Below are 19,373 nucleotides of genomic sequence, written 5' to 3'. Positions count from 1 at the left end.
AAGATCATTACAGTGTTGCCACTGCACATAATTAAATGGACTGTGGCTTTATATGGGGAGTGCCATGGTAACATTAATTATTTGCAAATGGTCACTGTCAAATACTGCATGGTGACCATGGCACTCCATCATAGTCTGAAGTACTCAAACCTCTGAAAGGCATCAAAGAAAATCTTCATTTGTAATGGGTCCTAGCAGTATAGCAAATTATTTTTCTTTTTCCAAACTCACATTACAAAAACATAACGCAGCACTTCTACAGCAGTGCTTTAAACACAAGGGATGTTGGTTTTTTTCATTTTCACTCGACTGGCTAAGAGAGAGTCTGTGCAGATCTTTAATAAGTTACTCATGGGTTGAATACATTTGGGAAAATGGATGATTCAAAGGCAAAGTGTTTCCATCGTAACTGGTAGACGCAGCTGATTCAAAAGAAATGGAGTGCAGTGTGTGACGAGCACAGGACAAACGCTCCCCACAGCTCAAAGGAACAGATCACTGCACTGATGGCCAAGCATCAGAACCTTGTTTGTTCACCTGGGACTCCATCACCAGCCCTTTCAACTGAAAAAATTATAATCTATTAGTAAGGTCCATCTTTTTAGCTTTGTAGAATCTATCCAGTTTGTCCTAAAAATGAATTTGGTCTTGAGTCAGAAATTATAGTTCAGCTGGTTGGGAGCCTGGAAGGAGCTGTCTTTTAGGCAGCAATATACATGCATTTGCAATGCTGAATTTCTTGGGGTCATGGATCACCATTTCGATCTGGCCTGCACAGACCATAGCACAAAAGGGCCTTGTTCCTTGCCTGGGGCTCTTCCGTAACACTACAGACAAAAACAGCAAGAGTGGAAGCAGCAGACAATTTGATTTAAATTTGTGAGCACTCTTTTTTCCAGCATGGTGCTTTACAAAGGAGTATAATGCTGATATTAATAGAACTGCAATATAAATACTATATTGAGACAATTATTTGCATTTTCAGTTTTGGAGAGAGGAAAATGTAGGCAAAAACATGTTGATCAAAGTGATGAAGAGCACTATTTTATATTGCAGAAATAGAATTCTCCATTTACTTTAATCACAAGCTAAATTAAGACGAGAGAAAAATACTCTAAATGTTTATTATCCAACCTCTTATTCTTGTCAAAGGTCTGAGAATAAATTGGTTACAAATACTGGAAAATACATTTAAAAAGTGATGTGACTATCAAATCAAGACCCAAATCTGTATTTCAAAACACTCTTAAAACTCCAGTTCTGTGTATATAGGTCAGGAACCATGTTCAAAATTAAATCTGAGCTCAGATTCTGATCAAGGTCACAGTGCCATAGGAAAGTTTTGGTACAGACTCATCTTTCATATAAATAGATAGCACAAGTCTTCACTAATGAGTGGGAAATGGTGTCCTATCTGTATCCTGACTATTGTATTCAGGAATATAATACAGGGACATGTAATATATTCAGGAATGCAATAAAAACTGACAGAGCATATGAGACAGCAATAATGATATTACTTGCAATGGGAAAAAGAAGGCTAGATCCTAAAGCCCCTAAAAATGTAAGTGTATTCCCCCCTAAAAGTGGAGGAGAACGTGAGGCCAAGGTCCTTCCCTTTAATAATTTTTTTATTACTGCTGTCTTCAAACAGACATTTGGCAGGACAGGTTGAGATTCACCTCAGAAACCCATGCTCTAACTCTAAGTAATAAAACCTCCTTCATCTGCTGGCACCATATGTCCCAAGGGACTGCTGGTTTTTGTCAAGTAGCTTGTTTGCTACTGCTCACTTTTTTGTATCTAATTACAGCAATAGCCATGGCTGGTGTTAAAAGATTAGTGAAAATCTGTGGGAAAAACGAGGACATTCAAGAAGCCAGGCAAACACCCACCATTCCTACTTGAAGGTGGCTATGTCTAATTAAATAGCAGAATTTCTTGGCAATTTTATGCTCTCTCTCTTTCTCCAGAAACTCAGCCCCTTTACTCAACAGATTTTAAAGGGAGAAGGAAGAGCAGTGGAAATATTTTTTTTCTGTTTTCTAATCTCTATTTATTAAAGTCCATTTTTATTTCCATTCTCTAGAACAAGCACAGCATTTCCATAAATAAAACATTAAATGCAACTCTTCTGCTTTCACTTTGAAGTTAGAATTGAACACATGTGATTTTGTAGTAGGATGACACAGCAAATGGTATAGACTGCTCTGAGATAACAAATTAACAAATCTTCCCTTTACATCACTGTATTTTCCTCTTTCCATAGTTTTAAGAAGGCTCTCTTGAATGAGCCAAGGATGTTCAAATAATGAGAGTGATAATCCAATTTCCTAGAGAGCCTTCATTAAGAGGGATGGTCCCAGACAGAAAAGCAGACTTAGGTATTCCCAGGACAAGGCTAATTGGAAATCAGGCCTGATTTGCAATTAAAGACAGATTTTCCAAGACACTCAGACCCTGCATTTGTCCAGAGATCTTTCTGGACCACAGCTGCAAAAGAGTGCTGGGTGAGCCTGTGAAGGGCAGCAGCTGAGGGAGCACAAGGGGCTGGAGGTTAATAAACCTGGTCCTGTGCTGCAGCAAGGCTTGGGAACCTCTACACCTTCAACCTGAGCTCAGCACAACTTGCTAATACTCACATACTTCCATGTCCATGCTGACCTTTAAATAGTGTATTTTTCCTTGCAAAGTGTTTACTCCTGATGCATTTCTGGAGAAGAGTCAAAGATTCCCTCAGCACACACTTTGCTCAGCTGAATGAGCCCCTTTCTTCATGTTTGTCTCCATGAGAATATTCTGTTAAAAAAACCAAATCACCTCAGCCCATTTCTTTCTATCTGGTCCAAAGGGAATATTTTTTTGACCAGGACACAGGATTTGTGCTTCCACATCACTTCCTACCACTTTCACATGGCACCAATACTTTTCTGTTTCTACTGGAAATACCTCTCCCAATTCAGACTCAAAATGCATTTGCTTTTTTCATGACTGAGGAAAAACCCATTTCTGTGGTTTACAATAATTCTGAGATTAAATAGTGCTCTACAGACTTTACCACCACCCTTCGAAAACTCTGTTCACAACACAATATATATTAGGATGCATATATAGTGTGTATGTTACATATACACTGCAGTTTGTATATTTTTATTTAAAAAAAAAACTCCCAGATGATTGGGAGAATTTGTGGAGAACTGCATTTCCATTTGTGGAAAACTGCATTCATCCCATTTATTCCATCCCATCCCTCAAGGTCATCCACTTTTTCCTGGATGATTTCCCTAACTTCCTCTGTCAGGACAATGCCTCTCAGCATCATGGCATCAGCAAATTTTAACTTCATGAGCACACTGCTATGATTTGTGCCAAAACCCTTTCTGAAAATTAAAAAATACCAGTTTTTAAGAATAAGAGCTGAAGGTCCCTGCTTGCAACCCCATCTCAGCCAACCCAGCCCTTGTCACCGCACCCAAAGCCAGCCCCTGCTCACTTTCCAATTTCTTTACTAACCCCCATCTTCTTGTCTTAATAGATCCCTGCATGGACTGTATCAAATCTTCACTCAAGTCCAAAGAGATGAAATTCTACTGAATTTCCTTGGGGTAGAAAATCAGTTATCTTATCAAAAAAGTTATTAGATTAGCCTGGCAAGATCTATCTTTAGAAAATCTGTGTCACATTTTATCCCATTTTTCCCTCAACAACATGTCTTTAATCAGTCTTTGCTTGAAAAAACATTCAGAGGCCTTGCACTAACAGCCTGGAATTTTCCTTGGATCATTTCTCATCCTTTTCAAATGTTAGGCATTACTATTATTAATCCTTAGAGTTATGGCATCGCTCCAGGCTTTGTTAAAAATATTTCCCTCTGACCCCCTAGTTTTGTGAGGGAGCCTTTTCTCATCACTTGAATAGAGGTTATTTGGTCATCCTGATTTGAGTGCATTAAGCTGCATAATTTTCTCTTCTTTTATTACTGTTTTTCCATTTTCATAACCTTGTTGCTATTATTTGTTTCTCCTCTTTGTACAGGATTTCCACCTGCCCAAACCAGAGGCAAAGTATTCACTAAAGTTCTTGGGTGTTGGCATCTGTTGGCATTGATGCACATCTCTCAGTGATGTTCCAGCATCTTTACATCCTCCAGGACTGCCACGATATATTGCCACCAGAAATGAAGCCCCTGACCCTGATAAAAGGCACAGCAGCCTTAGAGCTGAGCAACACAGGATGTTCCTCCCTTTCTCTGTTCCTCTGCCATCAGCCTCCAGCTCCCAGATGCAGGCATGCACCAGTGATCCTCCCCACCACACGCCTAACACACTGGGGTTTGTTTCAAACAAACATCCCACAGAATGGAGGAAGGAAAGATGTGCAAAGAGCTTTTTCTGTTTAGCTGGAGCAAGAAGAAAGGCACCCCTTGCAAATGTGATGATGAGGAGAAGTCAACATCTGTCTGCAGCCAGATAGTGCCTGTGCAGGCTGAGCAGTGATGCTACCTTATTACAGCAGAAAGACAGGTTAACACAGTTTTTAACATCAGGCCCCTTTCAGACAACAAATTACCTTCATGCCTTCATTAATAAAAAGTCTGGAATAGGTAGCAGAGTACCCTGCTACCTGAGAGAGCCACCCCAACTGACTACATCCAGCTGCCTCAGGTGGGTATAGGTGAGGCTTTATTTAAGTGTGCTGTCACACTTAAAAATGACAATATCCTGGACACTACTCGGGTTTCTGTCTCAGTGAGCTGTTGTGCATCCACCACTCAACCCATCTGTGAAACCCATCTCCTTGCAAAAGGTGGAAACAACTGGTCTGTCTAAAGCTTTCACTCCTGGGGGAAGGTGAACGCTTACATCCCTGCTCATCTCCCAAAGCTGATGAGGGGGAAGAAACTTTCTGGCACATCTGCTGCTGTAAAATGAAAAGAGATCAGGAAAGAGACAAGCAGCTCCTGACTAATTCCAGCTTCCCTCACTCCTCTACACAGAGCAAGAGCAGCTCCTCTTTCAGAAGAGGAAAATATTGCAAGAAATTAAAGGGATGGGTTTTTTTAAAAGGCTTAGAAAAAGGGCGAAAGAGAGGAATGAAAGGCAGGAAAAAAGCAGAGATGATTTACAAAGCCACAGAATGGGAACCTCACTGCTGGAGTATGTGATTGTGCTGGGAAGTGTCATATGAACTTGCAGGGAGACCTCCATGCTGTAGTTCAGATAAGAAGCTGAACATTTGGGTTTTATCCGAACTGTTCCTGAACTTCACAGCCTTTGAGATCCTGCCAATCTCTCTCTCTCCCCATATGCATGTTTTTCCAGTGTGGAAGCTGATTTTGCTGTGAACCAACACCGTGGAATGATGCAGTATCACCTGGGACCATGGGAACTTTTGTGTTCAGCTCTCTGTGTTTTAGGGACTAAAGAAGACTGCTAACAAAAGCCTAGAAATTAAACCATTTTCAAGGTTCTACTTCATAAACCTTTCCCATAGAAGTCACAAAATTTATCCAGCTAACTGCACTTAAAATCCTCTGGCTTCCATCCGTCATGCAGCTTACTTGAAAAGCCATTCCCCTGCAAAGTTGCTGTATTTCTGCCCCCAGTGCTAAAAATTATGGAATTGATGCTCCTTGAGGAGTTAAGAATTGGAAAGGAATCCTCCCTTAATGGGGAGGAGTGAAGGGTTGGTGTTTGGCTTATGAAAATCAGAAGTGCTGAGGGTCTGCTGAATACAAATAAAAAATTACAGGCTGCAAAGTTCCAAATTAACATCCTGATGACTCACATTGCTCTTCAGAAAAGCTCAGCCTTCCCTTTGATCTCAGCATTACAGGCAGCCAGGGTCTTATTTGCAGCTACGCAAAGAACCTGCTGCACTACACCAGCAGTAGGCACAGACCTCAAAATAAAACCCAAGGTACACGAACACTCATCTGCCAGCACAGCAGAGAGATTGTCATTTTGGGACATCAATGGATGAATCCAGCCCCTGCAGTCAAATACAGGCACACTGCAAAGGCTGGTCTCTCTAAAATCTAGAATTTGTCTTGGGAAATAGTTTTCCCTTTTCAGTCTCATCTGATTAATCTCAGGCCATGCTCTTCAGGCTCAATCCCACTTTTAAGACAAGCAAGACAACAAATAACTTGTATTCTTTATGAAATAAATTCTTGATGGCAACATTAAACTTAGTGCTGATTTGTTCCCCATAAATAATAAATCCTTCTGCAGTATAACTCTCCACAAGTTCAAATTATTCTGAAACTTCCTAATAAAAACCAAAATTTTGTAACAGTTTATGAGATTTTTTTAATATATATGTATATACATACACACACACACACATGTGCACTATCAAAACAGAATTTTGGGTCATATATTGTGAGGTTTTTTTAATCCACAGGTATTTTACTGTAGCTACCTTAATTTTTAAGACAGAGCATACAGAATAGAAACGTTACTGCCTTATTTGCAATCCTACCTAAATACTTGGAGAGGTATTAAATTAATTGTACCTTTTCAGAACCAAGTAGCAGGTCTTCTGACAGTGTGTAGAACCTGTATCTGTAAGTCCTGACATTTCAGTAGGGACACAGAATGCAGCACTTCTGGAAATGAGGGCCATGGTGGGCACATCAAAGGGAAGCAATTACAGCCAAGGTTTGAAATCTGAAATGCTCATGATTTGGCTTTTGAAATTCCATATGTTTTTTCAATTAAATATTAAATAGCTGTGGCTATAAAAAGCTCATGTAGATCTAGAAGTGAAGTATTATACTCTCTGGTGAAAGAGCACGCCAAGGCCAGAGTCAACAGAAGGTAGCTGCTCCCATGCAGGTCACAGCTAATCATGTAAAGTAGCCCTCTGCTTTCTGTGATGCAGGAAAGAATGCATCCACTGCTGTATCAAGAGGCAGACTGCTGGAAATTGGGGTTTTGTTACATATTTTGAAGCAATAGCAGTGAATCATTTTTGCTTTGGCAGATTCAGAATCCCTTTTCATACAAACATCAAAACCAAACATATTCTTGACTCCCGAACAGTCCTAGAACGTACTTTTATCCAAGTACATAATAATAAGGCAAAACAGACACTAAAAACATATCCTGGCAATAAATACTTTAAGACTTCATTAGAAAACCAAAAGGTCACATCTGATACACGAAAAAGTCAAATTATCTAGGCTGACATTTACAAGTAATTTGAGTTGACATTAGCATAAAAAATACAATTTTACTCTAAGAAGTAGTCTTACCTCTAAGTTTAAATGTGCCCTTAAGCATTAATGCTGAAAACAAAGCCCTGAAAAATATCTGCAGCCCTTCCAATTACATTTCGGTATTTCATAGCAAAGCAACGTGAATCAGACAATTACCAGGTTTCAGCCCCTCATTAGCAAGCAGAACCTAATAGGAAGAGGGAAAAAAAAGCCCCACCACCATGTAAGCTCTGATGAGCAGATTAGGGGCTCGATCGAGCTGTGAGATAGTCAGGCACCCATTACCATGCAACCAGCTTATCCACGGATGTGAGCAAACACCAGGAGCTGATTTTGCAACACACACAGCGAGAGCCAGAGCATCTCTGCACCTCCCAGGCAACAACAGAGCCCTGTGCCCGCCCGCCCGCCGTTCCCCATGAAGAGAGCCCCATTCCGCAGGGAGCAGCCGATCCGCATCCCGGGGACTTACTTCAACTGCCGGGGCTCGCAGTCAACTCCGGGCAGCAGGAGCCGGGCCGCCTGCCGCACGTCATCGCTGTCCACCGAGAAACTGCGCCGGTGCCCCGCGTGAGCCACCGCCACCCGAATCCACTCCATCAGCGGAGGCAGCACGATGAACGGCCTGGGGAGCACACAGACATCAGTGCCAAGGCACGCCAGCAGCATCACACAACAGGTAGAGAGGAGCAGAGAGCAGGGGGTGAGGGAGTGTGTGTGCGTGCATATATGTGTGAGAATATAAATATGTAGGGAGAAGGGAGCAAGAATAAAGACAGAATGAGAGAGCAAACCAGCTCAGCAATTTTCAAACAGGTCTAAATCAAGATGTCTCATCCTGTCTCCAGAGCAGCACTATTTGGAGAGTGAGATTTATGAGCCATGCTCATCCATGGGGCACTGCGAGGTCAGGGCACCTGACTGGCAAGTCCTCCTCCCATCCTTCACATAGTGTAATCCCAAAAAGAAGACAGGAGTCTGACACAGGATCACAGCCCGCTCTGTCTGACGTGCTGGCTTGGGCTCTCTTTGCAATAGAGACAGGAGATCAGACCTGGGCAGAGAGAGGGGGTGCCCCAACACTGAGATGCCAAGGATAGACAGGGAATGCCCCAGAAAGTCTCCAGCATCTCCTGCCGATGCTATGGGCACCTTGTGCTCAGTGCTGAAAGTGGGGGGTTTTGCAGTCAATGTGAAAGTTAGCTGTGAGCGAGGTCAGAAATCAGAATCCAGACTGCTTGGTCCCACTTTTAGCACTATCAAACTGCTACACCTTCAGGTACCAGCTGTTCTGCCAAAGAACAAACAAAAGTGCCCCCAGAGTGAATGCTGGGATTCTGGGCCACACTCTCACAAAGTCTGGGCATTATCAGAGACATGGTCCTTCACTCCACAACACCTGGACAGCCCCATGTCCCAGCAAGAGCTGCCCAAGCTGGAGATGGAAGCATGCAGCACAACAGTTTGCTCAATCTATGCTAAGAATTATTTGGGAACCAAGAGAAAGATGCCAAACCACAAGTAAAAACCATAGCTTCAAGTTGTGTTTCAGAGAAAAATGAATAAAATAACTGCAGCTGAACACCTTGAAGGTCACTGCAAGTCTCTTGCTTGCCTTTCCTTCTGTGGTCCTTTTTCATGGAGGAAGGGGGGGGAAAAGCCTGCATTAGCTACAGAGTAGGCAAGTATTTTACATTTTAAATGTATAACTTTACCTCAAAAAGTTATACCCTGGGAAAAATTATTTAAAAAGATGTTGACTCTGGAATATCCTTTCCCTATTTATAGCTCCCTATGCATTTATTTCCCTTTTTGAGGACTTGGCTTTACATAGCTCTGATATTAATATTCTTGAGGGGGATGAGATACTTCAGAAGTGCCAAAGGACAGAGAAGCCCTGAGGCCACTGACTCTCCCTAGGACGCTGGGTTCCCAAATCTCACAGGCACGTAAATGAACAACCTCTTTTTGAAATATGACATCTTTGGCTGAGTTGCCATTTCTATAGTTTTTCTATTCCAACACATCACCGTCACCTCAAGACTGGGTTGCATTTGTTTCCAAGGCCTTTGCTCTCCCCAGGCCTGCCATGGCCACTTAAGGAGGCAGATAAGGACAGAAGATCACCTCCCACAGCTCACACAAAACAATTTCCTAACCCAGCTCATTTGTCATGAGAGTGGTGGGAGCCAGAGGAGGAAAAGAGGCAAAGCAGGGGTGTACTTGTTCCTGGAAGGTGACTGCTTCCCAGGTCATCTTCAGAGCAGAAGAGACCCTCTTTTGAGGCATGAAATACCTGGGAACAAGTGATCAGTGGGAGTTTTTTCATCACTTGCTGAGCAGACAGCAGAAGGGGAGATGCAAATCACACTGCGAAACTGCATGTAGTTACAGATATAACTTGGTTCTAGGAGTACAATTAAAGGAAAACTCAATTCAAGGTTATATTTTGCATGAGTGAACACAGTCTGGATCAGAGAAATGAAGACAGGCTTGTACAGCTACAGCACTTTCCTGTAACATCTGCTGGGCACAGAGAAAAGCAGAGGGCTGTGGCTGAACAGGGGGTTCAGAGGTTCACACTTCTTCCTCCTCTTGTGCAGGACAGAAACTCACACAGCACAAAACCTGCCCCACCACAGTAAGAAATTGAGCAAATAAACACATTTACAGGAACTCAGATAATTGCACTATAAAATTGCCTTTTTTTTTTTCCCCTGTTCCAGTCTTGCAAATTTCAACAGAGAAACAGAAATGAGCAGGGCTATTTGGTGCAATAAATCCCAAGAGGAAAGGGAATCAGTGTTCTGCAGAAATGGGGAAATTTTCTATAAAGTCCAATTTCAATCCCTAGATGAGGATATGAAGTTTGCTCACAACATATTACATCCCTTTTCCCAAGGGAAAGGAAAATCACTGCATATCTCAGCATGTCAGGAAATTTGTATTTTGAGAAGAGAACCAAATTGGCTGAGTGCAATAGGTTAAAAATACCCTTCAGGAATCTGGGCATCATGTGAAGGGCTGGGTTTTTTCTTTTAAATATTGCTTGTGTGCCGAAGAGGAAAGAGGAACACAGAGTTATAAGGGTGTGATAATCCACAAGACAATGTGACATCAGCAAGAAATATTTCACTTTTCAACAGCACTGTGTGAAAATGGGTTAACCAAATGCATCACATCACTGGCATATACACTGATTTATCTGTGGTACAAAGGCAGGTACCAACTGGGAGAATTCAGTAATTTTGTGTTCCAGAGCAGACACAGAGCACATAAGTTACCTAGTTACATGCTTTGGAAGCATGTGTCTTAATTAACTAATCTAACCATGGTGCTCAGCTTGATTCTGCCTGAAAGATATGGGAAATCAGGAGCAGCTCAGCTGCTGCACAAGCACCTTACCTGGGCTGCAGTTGAGTGAGTGCTTTGACCTCCTCCTCCAGCCCTTCTCTGTACCTGTGCTTAACTTTAAACAAATGCTTCCATTCTCTAATTCCATGCAGTTTAAAGTTAAGCATGGAGTTTAAAAAAAAAAAAAAAAAAAAATTTGGCACAGACTTGTATTTTCCTGAGTTCACATCTAAATGGAAAAATATGCCAGATCAGGATGCAGGGAGAGGTCTCTGCAGAGAGCAACTCTCATCCCACACACAAGAGCTGGGAGGTGGGGGCGGGCTAGAGGAGGCCAACACAAAGCACATCCCCAAAGGGTTTGACCCTTCTGGGCCCTGTCCTTCTGCCCTTGGCAGGGGGGCAGCTGGCTCCTCTTGGGGTGTTGCCTTCTCCTGTTTCATCAAAAAAGGCAATTATGAGTGCTCCACCAACCCTCACATCTCTGGTTCCTCCTCCCAGGCAGCATCCTTCCCTGTTCCCTCCTGCCACCCTGCACTCCTCTCACATCTTATTTTGGACAAGGTCCCATAAGCTTCTATGCTATGAAGACATCTGCAGGTAGCAAGACCCTGCTGGCACTACCCCACAAGGGACAAGTCCTCACTGTGCTGGCTATCAGAGGTCCTTCTCCCCACTGCCTTCACACACTGCAGCTCCCTGCCAGCACCCTCCCTCTAGAGTGGGGCAAACAACCCCTCCCTACCCCATCAGAACTCAAACTTACCTCAGTTTTGTAGGGCTGATGTCTCTGAAGCACTCTAAATTACAGAATGACTCATCAGAAAAGCAGATGTTATGGGGGGGAGCCTAAATGTAATCATATGAGGGGTTCCCTAAAGCCTGCACTCCCTCCAGAGCCATATGCAGCCCTCCTGGGCTGCCTACCACTCCCCCTCCCTCGCCTGCTGGCACACAGAGATATTAAAAATCCTGTCATGCATATGCAATAACTCAGGCTTTTCCATTATTATTAGCAGTAGTAGTAGTAGTATGTTATTGTTATTGTTGTTATGGTAGCAGTCTACCTGTACGTAAACAGGAGAAATTGTCAGGTGTAAGACCATGAGAAATTGTGCACCATAAAATGCAATAGGATGCTTCATTATTTTTGCATGGGTCTGTGAGAAGATGGATGAAGCTCCTGTCTGGACACCAGCTGCTGCAATGCCAGATTTGCAAAGCACTGGGGCCAGCACTCTGACAAATTCCAGCTCCAAATAATCCCTGGCCCTGGTTTTTCACAGTTCCTACCATCTTTGCAGGGTGCAGAATCCCTGCTGGCTGCTGACCAGCTTCACAGTCCACCTTCTGCTCAGAGCAGGGTCACTACACACAACCACTCTCCTTGATTTCCAGCAGTTCTTCCCCTCACCAGCTGCTCCCTCTCCCCTACAGAGAGTAAGAACACTCACCACCTCTGAATGCTCCTCACACAGGCTCACAAACCCTCGATGGACCACAGTCCCTTGTTCCAGCAGAGCCTACAGCGTGCTCCAGGTCCCAGAGCTCATCAGTGCACATGAGAGATTCCAAGATAATCAGAGTGCTCCAAGGGAAAAATCATCATTTCAAGTGCAGCACAACAGCCTCTTTATTTCCAGAGGCACTTCACACTGCTCTTCTCCAGACACCTATGGAGTCCTTGCCCCACCACATGCACTCACTGCCTGTATTAAATCAAACTTTAGGAAAAGGACTGGCTTGATAATCACAATGGGAAGAGAGAAATTCCTGAGGCATAATCCTATTGGGATGTGAATTCCCACAGTTATCTCCTGTTGTCCCTGCCTCAGCTTCCCCAGCTGTGAAGAGGACATGGCTGAAAGACCTGACCTTGCTTTATCTTGGTTCGGCTGCTACAATTGCTTCAGATGATGTGTTTACAGGATCCTTTGGCTGCTGAGGAGGTGGTGGTGCTGGAGGTGTGGAGTTTCTTCTCTCACTCCAGCCAAGGATTGCTGACTGCCAACCTTTATGGTTACAACAGGCAAACTGGTACATAGAGGTCGCAGCTGTTTAAATTTGCAAAAGCTACCAAGCAAAATTTAAAGGTGCTTCTCAGAAGCATAAGGCAGTACTTTTACATGAAAAAGCTTTTCTAGATAAAGGTAGGGAGAATTTTTTTTTTTTTTTTTTTTTTTTGCAGATGTGAGTCAGCAACTTTAACTTTGTAAAAAGCTCTTTATATTTGTTTGGTTTGTTGACATTTTCATGGGTGGTTTTTAAAGAAAATTCCAATATATGACTTGCAAAGCATCCTAAGTTCAGACAAGTTTTCACTTGGAAGATATGATGAAAATATATATGCAATGCTAGTCCATTTTTAGCATTGCTGAAAGATAGAAAAGCATGGGTTTTTCCAATGTAGAGCATGCATATCAGACAGATTTCTGGGCTGCACAACTCATTTATATTTACACCATAAGCTACTTGTCTTCAGAGAGAGCAAATACTTTTTGATGCCCTCAAAAAGCTGCCAGTCCTAGTCCTTCCCAGGAACTCAGCAGTGCCAGCTGATGCTCCATGTGAGTTCAAGCAGCTACTCTATGCTAGGCAGCTGCTCTGCCACCCCACAAGCCCAGCTAAGGGTGACCCAAGCAGTGAGTTCTGCATTTCATTCAGGCTGAAGGATCAAACGTCCCTGCCCTCACATGAGCCTCATGAGACCTGCCCAGGCAGAAGAAGGATTTACCCTTTGGCTTTTGTGCACCAAGACATTGGTGCTCCAGAGTCCACACATGGGTATCGCAAATCATGGGTTTTGAACCCACATCCAGGGCTGGAATGAGCTGTCTCTGTTGCCTCTCCTGCATTAACAACATTAATGGCCAAGACTTGAAACACAACTGAGTCAAAATGATGACTCAGCCAGAAACAACAAAAGGCAAATATTTCACTGGCAGTTTGGACATCAGATTTGACACAACTGGCAATGGCATAAATCCCTGAGGACACAGCATTCAGAGTGCAGCACAGAACTCCTGGATACCAGGCAGTTCTCACAGGGCTGCATGCAGTTTCCTCCATTTAAAAAATCCTATAGCTATCCCATGGACAGCAGAAGCCCAGCTTGATAAATCAGAAGTAGAATACAGACCCAGCCAGCAAGGCTATTGCCATGTAACAGCCAAGCTACAACAATGCCTGAACTATTTCTTGTAGCATGTGCCACCTCACACACTGCAGGCAGCTCCAATAACATTGCTGAAGGGATTTCTAGGGAGTGGGAAGTTTGATATTTAGCATGCAAATCTAGAGGACTTAGGTAAGGATGCACTGGGATTTCTTTTCAGTGGTTCCAAGGCAAATCAACCCTGCTCTCAGTTTTGAATTCAGCAAGGCTACAGCTTTACTATGTGAAGTTTCCAATCAAACAGTGGATAAAAATAGATAGGGTTACATGGGGCTATGGCATACTGGCACACCAAGCATGTGTAATCCCTTCTGCATATACAGGTTCATTCAGGTTTCACTGCAGGGCTCCCATATTCCCAGTGCTTCACTTGTTTTTCATTAGCAGTCCTCACCACTCTCTCCACTCTCTTCTGGTCTTTGCTGGAGACTGCCCTAGCCAGGGAGTCTGTATCACATAATAATTTAAATCAGGGACACTTTTCCCTAGTTCTCTTACTGAAATTTTTCTATAAGTATAATCTGTACTACACACATGGCTGTAGCAGTTATAAAAATGCTCTGAAAGAGTTCAAATTATTTTAAAAATTATTTTAATACCATGGAACACTCCTCTCATTAGAGGGGCTGCATCACATTAATTAGCCAGTTACAGCAATAGTTACCCAAAACATAAGACAAAATTGAGGTAACCCTAATTCTTTCCATTAATCATGAATGACCAGTCTACAATGTGTGTGTCCATGTGAGCACCTAATGCAGACAGAAAGATGAAAAGCAAGCAATAACAGCCCATGGGAGTTTCCTAAGGGACTGCTCCCCACACAGGGAATAACAGTTAAGGAAAAGTGAAAAGAAGTTTAAAACCAGACACATATCCATCAACTCAATTAAGACTGGAGGAGAAAAGCTAACTGCTGCCAGGTGGCACAAGCAGTAATGCTCCTCCAAGGTGGAGCAGCAGAGGAAGCACTGGAGAAGGGACTTGGCTGCCTGTGAGCAGAATTAATGGGTGGTTCTGGACTGGCTGAGCTGCTGAGCCACAGCTTCTCAATGAGTTGTTAATGGGGAACATGGCAAGTTAGGAAGTAATGAGGACTTTGTCAATACAGCTGTGGATAAAAGTGGGTAAGGAACCACTTAAGGAAAAACAACATCACACAAATCTGCGACTACTGATTCTGCACTTTCCGGTGCTTAAAAAATTACTTGCAATAATTTTGGAAGCGTTACAGGGGCCGACAAGCCAAACATAACCATGGGACAGATCTTTTTATTAAGCTAGAAGCAACAAGAAAGAAATCTTAACAGTACCCTCATCTACAGTTCTTTTTGGTGTTTTTTTTTTTAATTCCCAAGAAAGCAAAAGAATCACAAACCTAAATAATCCACAGCCTCCTGCAGGTGGAAGCACTGGAGGAGCACTGCTTTTGTAGGCAACACCCAGCACAAGATAAATGGCTCCAGCACATCCCAGCTGGGTGCAACAGGGAAAGGGACCCCACAAAGAGGTCCACCCTCCCCCTGTACCTCCATGCCTGACAAAATAGCCATCTACATGGTATCCAGGGTCAGCAGAACTGGCTTGTGTTGGTGCCAAAAAATCAGAGAGTCTCAGCCAAAGTGGCCAGATTGAAGGAATATGAGTTTGGGGTGGGAGGGGATCACACATCCATCTTATGGTTGGGTTTGTCAGCATTTAGGAAGTGGGGAATATTTTCCAGGTTTTCTAAGCAATTCTGGCCACTCTCCACTCCTCCCCCTCCCATGAAAGCAGCTCCCCCCCACAACAAGAGTTTCACTATATAATCATTTTCCCCTTTTATTTTCTGTAAAGATAAACACTATTAAAAGCATACTGCATTCTCATTTCTTTACCTCCATGAAGAGCAAACACAGAGAAATGCTCCCTAGAAACAAAGTGCTGGATTTACTCAATGGTAAAAATCCCTTTTTATATGCCCCCAAGGCTCTGAGGGAGGTACTTTCTGAGCTAGAAAGTGCTGAGCCAGGCAGCAATGCCACCATACTGGATTCCCCTCTCACATCCAGCCTCTGCAGGAGGACATGTGCAGCCTTTGCAGTTCAGCCTCGTTCAGAGCCAAAATCTGGTGGGCTGGAGATAAGTGGGAAGAATGGGATGGTCTCATGGGGCCATCAAGCCCTGCAAGTGCTGGGAGAATTCTGTGGCTGCATCACACAGTCCTCTCTAACCTGAGTTTGCACTGTCAGGGAGGAGGGGGCCAAGACAGTAGCCAGGTTGGCTTTATAAAGAGCCAAGGACAACCTCTATTTAATGAAAATACTACCTCTACAGCCAGATCCACACTGTCCCGGCTTCTCTGCACAGAGAGGCCAAGGATGGGGAAAGATGCCTGGACCTTCTTGCGTCCTTCTGGGCTCCTTACAAAATAAAAGCAATTGCTGCAGCTGGAGAGCAAATACAGCAACAGATACGTCACAAACCTTGCAAATACTTTGCATGTAAAAGTGTCACATTTAACAAACCCAACTCCCTGCAGCTCACAAAACCCCATCATGGAAACCAAAACCTCCAGAGGTAAGTGGTGAACCACAAAGCATAACTGCCTGTAAAAAAACAAAATATGGGAGATGGGTAGGAAGGCTCCTCAGAGCAGTACTGCTAAGTCAGCCTCACTGTTCTCCTTCCTGAGCAGCACAGGGTGGGTCCATCCAGCTGGTGAAACTCCAGAGCTCAGCTCCACGGGAATGTCCAGGCTCACACTCAGCCCTGCACTTCTCCCACTCCAGCACTAAGTACTGACGCGTGTTTGATTAGGCAGCAGGAGATGGATCTGCTCCTTCCAGAGGTGACCACACGCTCCTGGCAATAACACCGAGTACTCGCTCTGGCCCCCGCTGCACGCCGCAGCCGTGCTCTGCCCTGCCAAGGGAAGGCATCCTGCCAGATGCAGGGCTCAAAACAAAGGCAAGAACAATCGCTTCAAAAAATCAGTATTTCAAGTGTCCTAACGAAGAGGACATGTATTGGGCAACCTCAGAGAAAGGAAAACCTATTAAAGCAAACTCTGAGAGTGATTTTTCAAATATCCCTGCCCTTTTTCATTTTTGCACAGCAAAGTCTGAAGAAATCTTACAAAACCAGAGGCTTAGCTTTATTCACCCCTGTATTTCCAGTGGTATTATTCCCACAGATGGAAACTACAGATCAGGTGAGAGTATATTCTATTTTTTTATTATTATTATTTTTTTGTGCATACTAACCACTCCTGGACATGAGTTAGGCCTTCCACAATAGCAAGAATGGATGACAAATCATGAAATTAAAAAAAAAAAAAAAAAATAGAGAAAATTCTGGATTCTTGTCATTTCCCTTTTGGTTTTTTTTCATACTTTGGAAATAACAGAACAAAAAGTAACAACACGCTCACAGAGTGACCCAAACTTGCAAAGAAACAAAATGCCATCCAAAGGCAAATGGCAGAGTTCCCAGTAACATCATTAATGCCAGAATTTCATCGTGTATGCTCTTCTGCAACTGGTAAAAACTGTTTCAATTATGATATCATATTGTATACCATCTACAATACACACACAATAATACCCTCAAATGCTGCTTTTGAGATGCAGACCTCATCCTGCAACAACAGCCAAGCCCCATATGTGCAGATCAGAGCTTGGCTCACATGTACACTGCCATACACACTCTGGGATGTAAATGTGGAGCCCAGCCGGACAAACCAGCTTGCATTTGAATCACCACAATACCCATCCAAAAATTCATATCCAGCACCTTCTAAGCACCAAACTCTCCTCTCATCTCCATACTGCAGATGCCTGGTTTAGGGCTGGTGAGAGTGTGGCAGGGAAGCAGCAGAGTGTGCCCCAGCACACAGCTGGACACATGTTTTAAAAGAGGGTTTGCTGGGCTTTTCATGGGAGATGGATTTATTTTCTTGGTCAGCAATCTGTCCCCTGAGCTGGCCACCCAGCCTGCCAGCTTCAGAGGCGTCTCCTTCTCACCTTACACCAGACCCTGAGTCAGGACAGGGCTAGAGGTGCAGCTCCCAGGCCCTGCCCATCCCTGGAGCAGGGACAAGAGCAGCACAGCTGGCACTTGCCACATCCCTGGCCAGGGCAGCCCCGAGGTCACTCCTATGCCCCGTTACTCAGTGTGGCAGGAGCCCAGCATCTTTAATGACTTCTCCTTTCTACACACTACTCTATTCATTTTCCACTTCCCCAATCACAGCTGTTGAGCTCTATTAACACGCAGGGGAAAAAAAACACATTTAAAACCCAAACCTGCTAGGCCAGAAATAGAAGTTCTCATTTTCTTTTCCAAAACACAGAATAGCTGAGCAACGACGAAAGGAAAAGGAAATCTCTCCCAAGTGCACATCTGGAACCAATTTGCTGTCTGTAGCCACTGGGTGTCACTTTTGATATATATTGGTTCAGCCACGCAGCAGTTCGGGGAGAGAAGCGGATTTCAAGGAGGTGATCCCACACCCAAGCAGACTCTCGCACACAGGCTGCAATTAGCAATTAGCCAGACAGGCTGATTAACAAAACATCCTCACCACAACACCGAGCACCGTGCAGAGGCTCTTACCTCTCAGTCTGCAGCGTGACTTTGGAGGGCTCCACGTTGGGGTTTTCCCACTCCATCTGTGGACAGTGCATGAAGTAGCAAAGGGTGTACAGAGCCTCTGGCTCCCAGTAGAAAGATCCCTGCTTCTGGTGCATGGGTGTCCCGTTCCCGTGCTGCTTGGCATTGAGGGGCTGCAGGTGGTGCATCGCTCGAGACACCAGGTCACCTGGAAAAGAGCAGGAGCCAGGTGAATGCCAGGCTGTTCAGCTGCCTCTCCCGAGCTGCAAACCAAAAGGCAGGCTGGGTTGGTCTTCCATTTAACCTCACCTATGCAAACAGTAGAGGGTAGGACAGGACTCTGGGTGTTACCCATCACCAGGCTGAACTTTTCCTGGTGGTTTACGTGGTTTGGTGTGACATACCCAGGCTGCAGACAAGCCCACAAAGGCCTGCAGGAGATGTGTTCCTGCAAAGATGGTGGTGTCAGCAGCATCAGGCAGGCCCATCTCAGCATCACCACAAGGGCTGGCATGCTGAGCCAGGATCACAGTTACCTACTTAGCAGCCTTTAGAGGATGCCAAAACCCCACAGCTCTAAAAAATGACCATGCAGGGTGGCACCAAAAGCTGCATACGCCTGGTCAGAGGGGCAGTGAAATCTAGCCCCTCAGAATGAGGAAGCAGGCAGTCAGATAACACTGCAGGAGGATGTGAATGAGCATGTGGGTGAAGAAAAAAAGGGGGAAATATCGCTAAAAGACCGTATAAAGAATGTGAAACAAAAATGAATTTTTTAAGTCCAGGCTAGGCCTGGAAAACGTCATGTTAGCAGAAAAAATAAAACCTATGTTTTGTAGTAGGCTCACCTGGCCCCCCAGGTTTCCAGAGCACAGAAGAGGACAAAGAGGATGATTCTCGTTGTCCCCCCTGCACCAATTTAGTTTGGGGCACTCCCTCACAAGGCATATACAGGAATCCACATGTGGACTGGGATCAGCAAAGCCAGCAAGTGAGATTACCAGGCAAATACATGGACAAGCAGCAGTG

General features: G+C 44.1%; 1 protein-coding gene across 4 annotated transcripts in view; it reads right to left on the bottom strand.

Moving 5' to 3' along the window:
• Window positions 1-19,373, bottom strand: part of ABTB3 (ankyrin repeat and BTB domain containing 3) — a 172,535-nt gene that overhangs the window by 49,605 nt on the left and 103,557 nt on the right. For all 4 annotated transcript variants that reach the window (XM_085570381.1, XM_085570380.1, XM_085570379.1 and 1 more), the window contains exons 3-4: window positions 18,348-18,552; window positions 7,695-7,847 (exon numbers count right to left, since the gene is read on the bottom strand). In XM_085570381.1, the coding sequence (XP_085426507.1) occupies window positions 7,695-7,847; window positions 18,348-18,552 (358 nt within the window). The remainder of the gene's footprint in view (window positions 1-7,694; window positions 7,848-18,347; window positions 18,553-19,373) is intronic.

The sequence above is a fragment of the Lonchura striata genome, chromosome 1A (genome assembly GCF_050655825.1).
Source record: "Lonchura striata isolate lonStrDom1 chromosome 1A, ASM5065582v1, whole genome shotgun sequence".
Taxonomy (NCBI): domain Eukaryota; kingdom Metazoa; phylum Chordata; class Aves; order Passeriformes; family Estrildidae; genus Lonchura; species Lonchura striata.
The sequence above is the reverse complement of the archived record's forward strand: the minus strand, read 5'-3'. Positions and strand labels throughout refer to the sequence as shown.